Genomic DNA, 16613 nt, shown 5'->3' on the forward strand with positions numbered 1-16613 from the left:
AAATTCTATGTATGCGTTCTTGTTTTATTGAGATTTTTGTACTTTTAAACTCTGATTCTAATCCTGCGTTTACACCAAACATGATTCAGTGCTAGATGCTATGCCTTTAGCAGATTTGATACTAAAGGCATCAAATTTGTGTCTGTTGCCTGTTTTTTTGATGCATGCCAGCTTGATGCTTGTCCAAAAATGTGTTGATAAACTTAATGCTCCTGGCCACGTGTGGGAGGAGCTACTATAAAAATCTTTAAGTCTCATCACTGCATGGAAGCATTGACAGTATATCTCATTTACAATGCATGGAATACACAGATGATGTTTGAAAGGCTCTACAAAAACATTAGTAAAAGGGGTGGGATTATATAAGTTTGCTTCTTCCCACTCCTTTTCAAGCAATCAATCAAACTCTACTTGACTTTAGCTAATAATTACTATATTTAATAATTCAAATGTGACACAAGTGTGTCTTTGTTTTTGTTTGTTTCTTATTTTCTAATCAATGCATTTCATTATGTATGTAATGAGTTTGAAAAATCAGTGTGTATTGTCCTGTATTTTTCACAAGCCATGCTTGAATTAAAACCTATCAATCAGTCAATCAATCAATCAATACCTCTATTTGCATCTGTACATAGACTTAACATTAAAACTGCCCACACCTGACCCACAAATAGCTTTTGGTGTAAACGCATCTTTGGGTTGTAACAAACACTTCTACATTATAGTAGAATGAGCTCCTGGGGTGAGTCAGACGATTTTATAAGTGAGACAAAAATGTGCTTTCAGCTTACATGTTTTCCTCCCCGATAATGCAGACGGCTGAGAGAATTTTGACGATCTCTGTCATCATGCTGGTTTGTCTGGGATCGATTGCTCGCGCCAACAGCAACAAGCTGCGCTCGTCTCCCAAGATCTTTTGCAGTCCATCCTGCAATTGAACACATGGGTTAGAATTTAAAAAAAAAAGTTATTTGAAAAGGACAGATTTGTAATAAAGAAAAAAACTGGAATTTATAAAAACAATTATGTGATTTAAAAAAAGTTTCTTAGGTGTGTCAAGGGAAGAACAATGACGGCAAAAGGAGAGGAAAAGGATAATAATTTAATCTAATTTAGGACAGGAGCACAGGGACACACTTCCCTGTAGCATCTGGCTTGCCCACCACTGCAGCCTTAGGTCAAAAGGACCATCGGAAAGGGTTAACTCTATGAGATACAATACGGATGGTTCATTTGTCTTTGGAGTGCCACTTTGGAGAAATGAGCCAGACCTTCCACAAAAAGATAATTAAAAGCTCTCAGATGGTGGGCTTAGAATGGTAAATTTAGGTTCCTTTTCCTGTTTCATCTTCAAAGACGTGTCAACCGGCAGATAGAATTATAGCTACTAGAGCTAATAATAAAAATCATTTATAAAACGTGTAATGCAATGAACTACAAAATTCTACTGGGTGTGTTTTTATCACTGTTATACTAATTTGTAAATGCTAATTTCCTTATCAAACAAAAATTAAAAAAAAATAACGTTTTTTTACTGAATATCTTGGAATTGGGAGGGATATGATCCTGCTTTTACTTTACACCAAAGTGCTGCTTATAACCCATGATCCCAGATTCTGACTCGATGAACACACCTGATTCAGATTATCATCAAAACAGTAAGAAAATGAAAGCAGGAAATTAAGCAGGGGTGGTAGATTTTGAGGAACCAAGATCCAGAGAATCAATTCAATGGATTTTCTTTTCAATGCTGATTCACACAAACCTTATTATTCATAAACGCCTTGAGGCACTGGATGAGTTTATGCTGGTTCCGTTTATCGATGTTCTCTTGCCTGAAAACAAAGAAAAAGACACATAATTGAAAGTGCTGTGAATGTGTGGTACAAAAAAAAACAAAAAAACTCAAGAGTGATGATGACAGAGTTAACTCACTGTTTTTTGTCCAGGAGCTTCTCCAGAGCATCCAGAAGAAGGCCAAGTCCCTCATGACCAAAGTTATTAACCCAGCTGGAAGAAGAAAAAAGAGATATACAAACATTAGATGGAACATTATCTAGTGGGTATGATTTCCCTGTTTGTTCTGTGGTAATCAGAGGGTGAGAGTATGCCGCATTAGCCTGTAGAAGCTAATTCAGACTGATTTGAAGGTTCAGCAATCAGCTGGATCCGTCATTCTTTTATTCCTTCCAAACAAAAGACAGAGTGACTCAAAAGCCATCCTGTCCTCTTCCTGGTAATGAATACAGTCTGAGTTAAGACCCGACTGTACCCATTTACACATAAATGAACACCAATCCATCTTAGCAAGCCTTCTCATTGCAGAGCGGTTGGTATCAGGACCCCCCTGTGAGCGGCGATGTAACGGCGCCAAAAGATTAAGCAATGCAAGTAAGATAACACTGTAATCGATAATGGATAGTGGGAGATAATTGGCTATAAACCACAGCGTATCAGGAGATGGCAAATGATCCAGTGAAGATCGGCCCGTTTGTCTGAGCCAGGAGGGGGAGAGAGAGAGGAGGTGGAGAAGGCCGGGAGGGGGAAACCGTGGTCACAGCCAGATTATGTCATTAGCATTTCTCGCGTTTGGTCCCGTCAGTGACGCAAAATGCATGAAGCAATTTTCCTGCATAAACAGAACATAAGTCAATAATTTATCCGGCCCTTTTGACAATGATTTGAAATAATAATAGTTTGGGTTTTAAAGCTGTTTGTATTGACTCAGTGAGTCGGAAGAGACCCTCCATTAGCACTGAGATGCATTTGCCTGAGGCGGCAGGCAAAGCTGAGGTGAGATATTTCTTTAATCTCTTACTAAATTAGAGCTCAACAGCAGCTCCCCAGTCCCCATTACTCAGATTTCCCTCATAGACAAACAAAGTCAATTTATAAGATGGTAATATAGATTGCTGTGAATAGCTATGATCCATTTCTTTTATTAAAACAAAACACAATAATATTTACAAATGCCTATAAATAGCACTTTAGCAAGAGTGTGCTCATTTTAAAGCATTTATTTTGCATATGTGAAAGGCAGAAGAAAGAAACAAGCTGTCTTTGTTTAATCTAGAAATAACAACATAGTTTGTACAGTTATGATATATAAAAAATATGTATAAGGGGCCAAGACATCAGTCTTCGGAGAACACAAAATAAGATCCTTGCACCATAAAACACCTTTTTTTTTTATAAAAGTGTAACATCGCTAAAGGATTCAAGGATGTTCTGTGACACCTGCGAGGTGTGTGGGAACGGCTCAGAGAACAATATGTCGTCCTCTGCCCTAAGGACAAGTTAGGGTTTTACATAATTACAGTTTCATGCTTTGCGATGAATTAAAGCTGGTTATCACCGTAAACCAGGTGCATAATAACCTGCTTTCTCCATGCAGTGTGCTGTAAATGTGTTTAGAACATTTTTCTGGGATTTTTGTGAAGTGACAAAGGCTTATTTTGCAGGCATCCTGATAGTTGTAAAGGTGCACACCAAAAAGGTAGACTGAAACATAGCAAATAGAAATTTTCAAAATAGGGACTAGGGGTTGTGTGCAGTTAACATTTCATAAATAACATAAATGACGTAGGTCTCCAAAAGGTTTTATAAGAACTAAATACCTGTTTTACATCTAAAACAGATCATTAGTCTTTATTCATTTATTTTTCTCTATACATCTACTGGTTGTCAAGGTTGTCATCAATTCAGCTTAAAGTCACCACAAAGTTCAGAGTTTATTAACGTTGTCCTGACAATACAATCTCATTAGAAAACTGCCTTAATGTACAGAACACTTGTTAAAACAATAATCTCCTTCAAAAACGTGTTTTATTTCATTATGTGAGCAGCATCAATAAGACTGATAAATCAGAATAATCTAAGAGGGTTTGTTTTATCACATATGCCTCGAGTCTGAAGACAATAAAGCAGCAACACATATAACGTGAATTGAATTTGGCTTGTGTTTGGTCAAACAAAGCACTTTAAGGAAAATGAGATAAAACTTCCCTTTTTTCCCTTAATTTTTTTTCCCCCTTCTAATGGGGGCTTATATAAAAAGATTTCATTAACCACAGGAATAACTTGTTCATACAATATTGATGGCTTTAATCCTCTGGTTAAGTGCCACCAAATTGCACTACTTTCTGCAATCATGTCTAGTCCTGGGGCAAAATGTAAAAAATGTATACTAAGTCAAAGAAAAGTAATTCCTTTTTTTAATATTATTTTTTGGGGGTAATTTGGATAAAAACAATTAGGTTGTTATGTCACACGTACTGCACAAAATGTAAACATGAGTAGTTTTAAATTTACATAAATTTACCTGTGTAAAGATGCATATTTCATACTGTTATTAATAATAATTATCTGAAGTCATAATAAAGCTAGACATGGAGGGAAGATAAACTCCAGTATTGTGAGTTTTTTTTAAGCAATAAGCCACAATTTATTAACAAAAAAAAACCCAAAATATTTACAAATTTTAAAATAAAAACATATATTAAGTGTGGTTGTCAGGGAGAACAGGAGTATGGTGTACCATCTGTAAAATGGAAAGAATTATGACTGGCACCATTTGCAATTATGCCTGCAACTTTAACATCTAAAAAAAAGTGAGTAAGATACGTAAAAATGCACAATTTGTTCATGTTCATAAAGAAAGTTTCAACTATTGTTGTGTCTTTATGCATTGTGCTGCTTCTATTAAGTTAAAAGCCAAAAGTCATCAATGGAATGAGCTTCAAAGGACAAGAAGAAAACACCCAAAAGACTAAAACAAAAGCATTTAATGCTGTGGAAAAATAGATGAAAAGTAAACAAGAGTATAGAAATAAAGCATCTGAGCAGAGAACATGGTGGTAAACAAGCTAAAGCAACAGAATCAGCGAGGCACCAACTTTTCTCACAAGCTGACTGATCACTGCTCTCATATTGGGTTGGCTTGTGCAAACTCTCATTTCAGTCAATAAACCAGTTTTATTACTTCATGAGGGCTAGGTGAGGAGCCCTGTCACTGATGGCTCCTGTGCAAATACAATATGTTTCAGACTGAATTACACACCAGCGTCTTCTACTGTCCCTCTGTGAGTTTACTGACCCATTTAAGCTAGAAAATTTCCAGCTGAGGCACCATGTGCAATCCAACAAATGGATCTAACCCCCAAACAACCTGAAACCAGCACAGTCCACTCAGTGATTCACCAATGAGTCTCCACAATAGTCCGGTCAACTGAACTGACAGCCAATCAGACTACGTCTATTAGAATAAAATCATTTTATATTTACTTATAATTTATTTACAGGTTTTTGATTAAAAATCATTGGCTATGAGTTCAAAAAAACAAATTAGGCACTTTCAGGCAGTAACACAATGTACATGAGTAGCCAATTGGTAAATTCTTAAGGAACACTAAGGGTTTTGGGTAATATTCAGTTGTCTGACAACCAGGATCTGATATTTTTCTCGCTATTGCAGCAGTTTTTTCCTTTTCTTTTGGCACATATATATTTACCACTAAACCACTGAGGCTTCTTAAAATTAAGCTCCAGGATACTGCTAACCACTTAGGTATTGGATTTGAAATCATAACATCTAAATTGCCAACCAAAATATCCATTTATTAAATGGCATTGATTTTTGGGTAAACAGCTACATCAATTAGAACCGGCCATCTGAGCATTTTCAGCCGAAGAGAAAGATGTTATGCTAGGAAAAAAAAAAAACTAATAAAAACAAAGTTTTAAAAGATAAACAACTAGTTTAATAGTAATTGGTGACCATTAATGTCAGAGAGTTGACCTCAACAAGAGAGGGGCCACTAAGGGTCTGTACACCCTGATAGTCATTGCTTACAGATACTACTCTGAACAGCTTGTCACAAGTGACTTTCAGTTTCTACAAATTCCTGTGCAGAGAGTTCAGGGTTGTCCATCATATTTTGTACTGTATGTCATGATTTCTCCACATTGGATCTCAAATATCCCTTTTTACTCTTGTGTAGGAGCTTGGCAAAAAAAAAAAAGAAAAACATAGCAGACAGGTGTGCTAGTAACTCCACATTTTGTCAAGACCAGGAGGCATAGTCATGACCTTGGACGTTAGCTTGAACTTGCAAAGAACTGGCTTAAAAACTGTTGGGTATATGTTGAGATTTTTGCTAGATTAGACAACCCTGATGTTAAATCCCTGTCTGCTTCGGGAGTTATGTATAATTCAGGTCGTCTGTGGTATCGACTGTGGTATTAGCTATGCAAGACATCAGGATGTCTAGTGTCACAAGTCAAAGTCAAGCCAAAGTCAAAGCTGCCATGACGATGACGAGCTCCATTTGACCTACCCAACACCGTATGCAGATTCTTTTTTTTTTTTTTTTGACCGCTATTGGTACATACACAACACTGTGGAATAGAAGCATCTCAAACACTTTAACCTTTTGTAAAGGTTCCAACACAGTTTTCTTACACGATGGCTTTTCACGAACTCAGTTACCTATTTTCTTTAATCTGTTGTCGTTTGTGTTGGAAAAAAAGACAACTTTCTTATTAGTATGCAACTCTGGCTAACACACATCCTCCTCATCAAACTATGGCAATGTGAGATCTGGAGCTGGAGCTGGAGCTGGCTGTAACAGCATTTATGTAATGCATTGAGCATGGATTGGTATGCTGTTGAAAAAGATACTCTCATCTGAATCCAGCCAAAAACTATTCACAAATCATTAAATGTTGCTGCTGTTCGATAGTGTAAATTATAGAAGTAATAAAGTTAGTGTCAACACTACTTGTTTTCTTTTTTTGTGATTTGGGGGCTCTTGGTATGATTCCAAAATATGACTTTACCAAGGCATTTTAAGATAAATGTCTGAGCAGATGTGGATTTTTATGTGTGTAAAAGCATTTTGGAAACACTGAGGTGTGCATGTCTCTGTTAGATTAACACAACAATAAAAGTGTTTTTATCATGTTACTCTGTGAACTTAATGTATTCATAGATTCAACACCTTTTAAAAGATAAAATAATGTCCTAAATGTATTAAAAATGTAACTACCAAAGGTATAGGTATCTGGATTGTGATCTCCAGATTAACACTAACAAAAAGTGCTGTAAAGAGCTTCAACGGTAAACTTCTTAAGTCTATTCAAGACATTAAGAACAACAAAGACAACATTAAATGTTGGATTTACCAGTAAATGTCTTCCTTTTTTTTTTAGTTTGAAACAGAGAAATGTACACATACAAATCTGTATATAAATGAAAACACTATATTTCTTGTATATTATCATCTTTAAAGATCCTGCCTTGCTGCCATACATTTTCTTTTGTATTTTGTGGATGAAATAATCTTGAGTTTTAGTTTTAATTTTTTACACCTCCTTCTTTTATCATGACTCAGTCATCAAGAGCATCAAAAAAAGGGGATTGATTCCTTTTTCCTCCATCATTTCAAGAAGAAAAGATTTCCAATGAGACTAAGCCACAATGTTAAGAGACACACGTGCCTCAAGTCCTTAGACAACTCATCCCTTTGATCTTTCTAAAGAGAATCTTTTGAAATTTATACTTATAAAAACATTAAAATTGACAAGGACTATGATAAATCTAATCCGGGACAAAATACAATATGAGGATCAATCATGAACAACTTACGGATAGATGATAAAAAAAATGAAAAGTGTGAAGAGGTGTCATTCATTGGCAGAGATTCAATTCATCTAAGATCCCTTGTGGGCAACTTCTCACTTTCTTTGTCAGTTTCAAACACAATTTCCGGCTCAAGCTTTCAAGGGTGAACACTGGTTCAGAGAAATGAGTTCATAATAGTTTCACCATAGAGGTACATGCACTGAACCAATAGTCTCTGACATCAGCCTTTGGATTCTGCATGGCGAAAATGAAGCCTAAGGTGGAAACACTCACTGTTTTCTTTGCCCAACTTAAAAACGTTCCAAAGACTGCAACTGGGAAGGTCAAAGTAAAGCTTGAAAATCTGTGGAGTCCACCCAATAGAGGAGCTTCAATACAATGAAATATAAACCATGAATTCAAGATTTTTTTTTTTTTTAAGTAGGATTTCATAACATAAAATTGCTCCCTTCTGTAACTTGTTTCTAGTGATATTTAAAGGTACTGCAATATTTTGCAAATGCTTGTTTGTGTCAAATGTAGACACTGATTGTTGCATGAGGTAAAATATGTTTGTTTGTTTTTTTTAATTAGGGAAAGTTCACGTTTTCCAAAATAGTCAAAAGCAAAATAGGCTGAAAACTTATTTTTGGAACTATTTGAAATACATTAAATGTAAAAACTCAATCTACTGTTATATCTCCCTTTTTTGGCTAGAATATTGCCATAAAAATACCTGTAAAAATGGTTTGAATTTGACTAAAATAAAAAAAATGCACCTTACAGATTGTATAAAGACGAAACAAAAGATAAATATTAAAGGTATTTTTTCTGAAAACATTCTAAATGTATGCTTCTAAGGATAGTTTATGTAAAACAAGGATGAGGCTAAAATAAATATCAATTCATCTGCAGAATCCACTGAATCCCTTTAGGGTCTAAGGGTTGTTGGAGCAAACCCAGCTACGTACTGCGAGAAAGAGGGGTACAACCTGGGCAGGTGGCCCGCTGGTCACAGGGTGACACAACCACACCCACTCACATTCACACTGAGAGACAAGTCTCGTTTACCCTGACCAATCTGGTCCGTTATTTTGAGTGTTTCCATTGTAAAATGGACCCATTATCAGTACCGACCCATACCTCTTGAGGGCCTCCATCCGTTTCAGGTCCATAGTAGAATGGAACGATATGGTTGGGGCGGAGCTGCAGAAGCCACCCGCTGATTGGCAGAAAGTGATGACGACATTAGAAGCACCAGTAAAGTGCTAAGCTAGCGTTTCCATTTTCCTCTTTACTGCAGTATTCTTCTTAGCCGTCTGCAATCTTCTTTCAAACAACATCAAATATACACAATGCATTAAGAGTAAAGCAAGAAAAAGACGAGCTGCTGGATGACCTCCATTGTTGTTGCTTTTCTAGTTGTCACACTACAATGACTACACCATGAAAATAAACCGCTAAGTGGAAGTGAGGTTTAACTGAGTGGGGAAGCTCGCCAGGATTAATTGATCCGTACCGTACTACTCTTTACCAGACCAGACTGTACCGGACCACTCAGTCGAAACGCACCCTTAGAATCTTCAATGAACCAATGAAGCATGTCTTTGGACTGCAGAGACAGAAAACCCATGCATGAACAAGAAGAGCATGCATACTCCACACAGAAAGGTCCTGGTTGCAATTTGAGCTAGGGGCTTCTTATTGTGAGGCATGGGCATTAACTACTACACCCCAATGCAGCTTCACCAAGCAGATTTTAAGATCAATTTGCAGCAGTGGTATTCGAATCACATTCGAAAGAACAAAAACTGTTTTATATAAATATATATTTTTATCAGAGCATCTGTTCAGAAAAAAATCTACAAACTTGTTTTTTTGGGGTTTTTTTTGTTTTTTTTTTTGTTTTGTTTTAAAGTAAGTCTATATATTTAAGACAGGCAAATGAGTGTGAATGAAAAATGCAAGAATGTATATGTATGAGATATACAATAGGCCAAACACGTATTTGTCAGTCATTATTTTCTAAGTTGTCCCACTAAAAATGATAACTGATATATGAAATGTTAATGATAGGTACACTTCATCTGTGAAACACAGAAGTTAACTTAATCAGCGATTATCAAATACTAATTTTTTTACCTCACAGTAAATAAAAGGTAGCAGGTCATTGTGGCAATTTTGACTGAATGACAAAACATTCTAATCAAAGTGGAAGAATGAAGCTGGAGGCTGAAAAGAAGTTGCCTGGGAAAATTCAAGAGAAGTGCAAAACACTGCAGATGAGAAGAACGGGGTAAAAAAAAGGATAGGCAGTGGATGCTCCAGGCAATGCCATCTGTGGGTGGATCTGCAAAGGCTGTATGCCACACACCTGTGTGGGATTGCCTGGAAGATAAGGCCCTAAGCACAATGGCCCAATGGCCACCTGTGCTGCCAAACAGGTGCACAGCCCAGCCAATTAAACTATTAGACAAACACAGGCCTTTGGGAGCAAATTAGCAAACAGCACAAACATCAGAAGAAAAACAAAGCAGGGGTATATACCCACAAACAACAACAACAACACTTTGTTGGGAAAACTTTAGCTTGAACACAAAGATGTGCTCAGAAGTTTTTGTACTTGAGTTGAATAGGGGAAATTTGAAAAACTTGTTTTTACATGGGACCTAACATGTTGTTGTTCACCTTTCGGCATATTCCCTCCAATCAGCTTTCACTATGCCGCACATTTAGTGTGGCAAAGAGTTCTACACTATATGCCCTTTCTGACACAACCCTGTATTTTAGCCAGGCTGGGGACCACCGCAGGGAGACCCGGATCCAGGTCCAGTTGTGGCTACATAGCATGAAGCGTCTTGCCTAAAGACCCATGCTGTATCCCTTTCTAAACTGTAGATCTTAACGAATGTGAAGTCTTTCATTTCAATGTATAGAATGTTAACTCTATTGAAATTTGAGCCTCAAAGACTATGAGAGCTACTAAAACATGAAGAGAAACCAAGCCAAAGACATTTAGCAACATGTACTCAAATTGTTTAGGTCAAGGAAGAAATGAGAAAATAGAGTGAAGCGTTTAAAGATGGGAATGACATTTAACGAGACTTCAAGTGGCCCCGGGATCAGTCAGAACTCACAGAGAAACCCCAAAACTATTTAAGCTGAGAAACAGCCTTCAAAGGCCAAAAAGCAGAGTGACTAAAGACCAACAGTAGAAGGGAACAAAGATGACAACATGGACTGGACTGTCAGGTTGCCAGAATAGACGCTTATTTACTCCAAAATCTGAGCATAATACTTTAAAATCTAAAAATAAAAAAAAGCTTTATTTTGCTTGTGACTAGTTGATTAACTGAACGATCATGTCATAGAATGATCTAAAAAATGTTAATTTTCACATACATATTTGACTGTTTTATTAATTAAAAAATGGGATGGGATTAAAAAATGGGATTACTCTGCGGCAACACCCCCGCCCACAACTCAGAGGCAAATTTCTAATGAACTTCTGCTGATTTAAGAAACTATGTTCTGGTAAATGACAGGCTTTTGGTTTAGGCTAAAAACAGCATAATCCTAATCAAAAGACCACTGGGATTGTTTTTACGATACATGAAAAGATGATTGGCGTGGAACTTTAAAATAAATTGTGTGAGCTTCACGACTTACCTGACGGGATTACTGGTGAGGGACACTCTGAGGGACTCCAGGCAGTTGAGCAGCTTTTCTTCAGTGATGCCAGAGCGAAGTTCATGGACATATTCTTGGGACGAAAGTGTACACTCATGCTTGCTGTTTCTCAGTCCACCCTACAAACACAGACGTGACATTTTTTAGATGATATCCATATAAGCACAGCATTGGTGCACAACAAAATGAAGACTCAAAAACTCTTGTTTGTACATGTGTGTGATAAAAGGCATTTACAGTCTCATGAATGCTTCAGAAACAATGTTATGAGGAGAAGTATAAGCAGATCTACAGCGATTGTTTCAAATTACTTGCAACTCCAGTGTTTTAGATAGATTAAGGAAAACACTGCCAAGATCTTTTCTTTTCTTTGTTTGCTGCATCTCTAATGATGGGCTGTAGTCACGGAGCCAAATGCCGGCTCCACATGCTATCCGCAGCAGCTCATGCTGGAAGTAAATGGATTCTTGTGTTTAATCTCCACTGGGATATGTTGCTACACTGATGCTTACACAATGAGACTATCTACTAGCAGCATTACACAAACTTTCAGCTCAACAAGATAATGCATTCACACTCCCTCTACAAGGCTGTAATGAAGTTAACATTGTGCTATACACTGACTTATGGCTTGATCTCACAGATGGTCAGTGATTGAGTTTATTGTTCACTGAATACCATTTCTAAGAAGCTCCAACAAGCAAAAGGAAAAGGCCTTCTATCGAAGTTGATTATTATTATTATTATTATTTTTTTTGCCCAAAATCAGCTCCATTAAGGGAAATTTTCTTGACTGCAACAACTGCGAAAAAATACAGCAGAAACACATTATAGAGACTGCATCACATATGACTAAACCAGACTGCTTGGCAAAGGGAACAACTGTGTTAATCCCTGGACTGCTGGTTTCCCACAAAGTGAGGTGTGCTAATAGGCAATTTGGAAAGAAATAAGCTTGCTCATTTATCTGGAGAAAAGAGAAGCCTGCTGCTCTGCAGCAATGCAAAGTCAACATGAATGAACCTTTTTTGGGGGGTACAAACCAGAAGCGTTCAAACAGCAGGCCACCATTAATATGGTTCTTTCCATGTAAGCTCAGCTTTGAGTTTGATTTGTAAAGTAATACAAGAGAAAGATCCCACTTTTATTTGTAAAGGGTTGTATATTTTTTTAATGTTGCTTTTTATGAAAAAAGCAAAGTATAACTGACTAAAACTAAATGATTTATGCTTCAATTCTGTAAATGGTAACCATTTTAGGTGTATCATATGACAGAGTGTGAATGAACCATTGACTGTATAAAAGAACAGGACTGGGCAATCCCTCCCTCCTCACGTTACAAACAGGAATTTTGTAACAGGAACACAAAAATCCCATCGACTTATATCGAGAAATCAACAGCTTTCACTCAGTTATTCTAATTGTCAGAATAACCATTCATGTTTTGATACCTCTTGCTAATTTTTTTTTTTTTTTTCATTATTATAAGACTTTCAAGTTATGTACTGATCAATCAGATGCCTCAGTAAAAGCATTTGCTGCCCGCTGGCCCCTACCTCGAGTGTTTGACAGATCTGCTTTCATTTCCAACAAGTTATTTTCTGATAGGCAACAGTAGTTGCCACAGAAACGTTGACTCAGATTGGTTCGGACTAATCACAGCTGTCTGGCTCAAACATAGCGACGTCCGTATCATAGAAAAATGGCGACTTGGCTTCATTTTGCTGGAGTCAGAAGTAAGGTATTTCTATGAGTTCTATTATACAGACAACAGTGTGAGCCTTAACATGGGAACTATTTTTTTTTAATACAAGTCAATCAACAATTGTTTATATTTTGTCATTATTGTCAGTTTTCTGTATTAGAGACAACCAAATTCAAAATGTAAATGACGCATTTGTCTCACTATAAGACTATGTTTCATAATCCCCTTTATGTAGGGCCTTGTATAAAGAATTTCAGCTGGAATCAAATAAGAAGCTAAGTACCATGCACCTGCAGAACCTTATCTCAGTGAGGGATGTAGAGAACTCTACCAAGAACCTACGAAGAACTAAATACAAAAATACCCACTTCATGATCACCACCTCTTATATGTGACAAATATCAGTTGGCATCGAGGACGATAAGAGCAGAGTAGGAAATGAGCAAATGAGTTAAGAAGGATACAAATCAGCAAAAACCTAATAGTGGCTGTTGGTTGCCTGATAGAAACAACTGTAGTAAAGAAAACTAAATCTAGTTGAGAATAAAGGAAATCTACTAGGTAGATATGTCTTTTCAGGTTATGTATAAGTGATTTTTTTTCCTGAAATATAACATATAAACCTGTGCATCGACAGAGGTATGTCCTTTTTCATTGCAATAAAATTAAGCTTGTAATCTTGTGATTTTGCATATTTTTATGTTGTAAAGCTTTAACTCAAAACATTTTCAACTCCAAACTCAACATTCAGAGAAAGCAGAAATGTATAATATCATGTGATATTAATTTCTGACACATATGAATGCCGTTATTAGGCATTCTAAGGTATTGTGTGATGAAACCAGTGGGGACACAGTTCAAAATTTTAAAGCTAATAGATTTTAAAAAACAAGTTATAGTAATTGAAGTCTGCAAAAACGTTTTAAGTCCTTTAATAAAAGGACAAAGTGTTCATTATTCAACAAAGTCAATACTCCCCGGATGGAAATGTAGCAAAGACAAGTGACTTGAGAGATCTAAACAAACATTTAGGATAGTCTTTCACCTGGGTTTGATCCAATAGTGCCAGGAATGTAACACTAGAACCAAATCAATAAAAAGGTACAGTCAATTCACAAAGAAAAAAAAAAAAAAAAAAAAGAACCACCAGTGAATGAAAACGGTAAAAGAACAAAATCTTGACTCAATTTGTTATGCTGAGCATGGTGGGAAGTAGATGTTATGCAGCCCATACAATCTACACATCAATAGGTTGGCACCACTAAAGTCAAGTATGTCTTATGTTTACTTATTTAAAAGTAGAGTGAAAAGAAATAACCATGACACACAGTTAAGTTACTGAATTTTTGAAAAACTAAAAATGTTTTGTATAAATGTTTAGAGATCTTTTTTTTTTCATTTTTTAAAATATATATATATATATTTGTGTGTGTTCATAATATTGACACTCTCTTTCTTATTTATTTCAACACACTTGCATATCAGCTGCATTACGCAAGCATGCCTTTATTATTACAATATTTAGTATTTTGTGGAAAGTTCTTTGCAGGTCTGCATGGTGCATTGAAGAAAAAAAAAATAGTTATTTTTTTTACATTTTTATGTCAATTACATTTTGTTTCAGCCATTGCATTATTTATTTTTTTACTATTGGTTACTAATAAAGACCAAAGGCTTGCAATGAGGTCACAAGGGACAATATGCAAAGAAACCCTGGCCTTCTTTTTTCCTTACCCAAAAGAAGTGAACTTGCAGTGACAGAAATGCATTTAATCTAAAAAAATTGCAAGAAGTACCTGATTATCACTTGAGCAGCTTGTTTTAACTGAATTAGTGAGCTTTAAAAGGCAAGAATGTCCACTAAACAAACGAGTTGCGTCTTTCATAGCTTTATAGCAACATGATTCATAGCCTTCTAATAGAGCTTTATTTTGTCTTCCCACTGATGACATCTTTTGTACGTTAGACCTAAAGTTATGGCTTCAAGTGTAAAAGAAAAAACAAAAATATGTTTTTTTTAATAGTTAAGGGATATTGTAAATAAACATAAATGCAAATATTTTTTTTTCACATAAGAGCAACTTTGCTGACTTTTGGCCACCAAAGTTTGGGTTATAGAACCAACTTCAATGTTTAAAAGTTCTGTTCACCTGATGGACCTTCAACTGCCCATTCAGAACACAAAAAACTTGTCACACAGGTACTCAAAAGTTCACTGGGACAAAGTCCGATCCAAAGAGAATTGCAATACTGACAGTTTAATCATCTGGAGACAAGACGGCTAGGCTCTGTAGCCACTCCATTATAGAGCAACAAGAGATTTAAGGAAGAAAAAAAAAAAAACAGTTACTTCTACAGAAAGTTCAGAATCACTAGTCAACCCAACATGCACATCACTGGACTGGGCGAGGAAATGTGAGTACCTGGACAGAAACCCTACAGGCATGAGGAGAACAACCAGATCCAGGAATCAAACCGCAAGACGCCAAAGTGACCTACTCTTAATTAATGCAAGGAAAGTAAAAATGCAACATTTAACACATTTTTTTTGTATTTTATACAATACAGAAAATATAAATTATTTGTTAAAAATAATACTGGTAAAATTTACACTTTTAATATGAAACAAAAAAACAACTGCATGTATTGTCAAACATCTTGTTTTTAGGATGATTTAATTTTCTAGGCATGGCTGTTTAAATAGCATCCTTTGAAAATGTGTCTAGTGAGATTAAAAAAAAAAAAAAAAGATTGCCTCTTTTTCATTTATCACCATACCTGTCAGCAATTCCCAACAAGCATCCCATCAAGTCCAAAAAAGTTCGAGCTCTGGTTTCAACCCATGTTCTGACCTCTGGAAACCAAAGACACTGACCAATAACTGCTTTTTCATGACCCTAGACCAAATCAATACAATCCTTTGAGAAAATATCAGGATTACAGTTCAGTACTGGCAGCTGAGGACTCACAAGCAGAAGAGAGATGGAGGAATTCTCCTGCTGTTCTATATACAATAGTAATAATGTAGTATAGTGATAAGGCTTTACCTTACCATATGAAGCAATAACTGTACTTTTACAATACAAAATGCCCAATATAAAACATTTTTGGGGAAAAAAAAATAGAGCAAAAAATATTAATTAATCCAAAAAATGCTGCCTGTTTTATTTGGATGTACAAAGTTAGAGATGTGAGGAATAAAAACAAAGAAAAAAAAAAAAATGACAGGACAGGACTGTTGCAGAGAGAAGCCTAGACAAAGACAAGCTACAGGAGCATCAGCTGCCTATTGAATCCACTATCTATTGATACTAGTATAACCTCCAAAATATTTTTTTTTGAGGAAGGGAAAGGTTTTGGGAGCTCTCCTCTTACCTCTGTCTCCCTCCCTGTATGCCGTGGGGAGTGACGGCGTGTCGTGCCATCTATTGAGGAAAGAACACGGAGACAATGCCAAAGTGGCTGCACCTCTACATGTCATCTTCACCTGTAATGAGCCTGTAACAAGCTGGCACCTTTTTCTGTGCCTATTGCTAGCCCCACTCTGGCAGACTAATAAATACATAGTTCTTTTTTTTTTTTTTTTTTTTGAAAAGT

At 36.3% G+C, this 16613-nt stretch overlaps 1 protein-coding gene across 6 annotated transcripts in view; it reads right to left on the bottom strand.

Moving 5' to 3' along the window:
* Window positions 1-16613, bottom strand: part of diaph2 (diaphanous-related formin 2) — a 406507-nt gene that overhangs the window by 286245 nt on the left and 103649 nt on the right. For all 6 annotated transcript variants that reach the window (XM_024283228.2, XM_036214087.1, XM_036214089.1 and 3 more), the window contains 4 exons: window positions 11291-11430; window positions 1936-2010; window positions 1766-1835; window positions 792-928 (listed from right to left, as the gene is read on the bottom strand). In XM_024283228.2, the coding sequence (XP_024138996.1) occupies window positions 792-928; window positions 1766-1835; window positions 1936-2010; window positions 11291-11430 (422 nt within the window). The remainder of the gene's footprint in view (window positions 1-791; window positions 929-1765; window positions 1836-1935; window positions 2011-11290; window positions 11431-16613) is intronic.

Source organism: Oryzias melastigma, linkage group LG10 (genome assembly GCF_002922805.2).
Source record: "Oryzias melastigma strain HK-1 linkage group LG10, ASM292280v2, whole genome shotgun sequence".
NCBI lineage: Eukaryota > Metazoa > Chordata > Actinopteri > Beloniformes > Adrianichthyidae > Oryzias > Oryzias melastigma.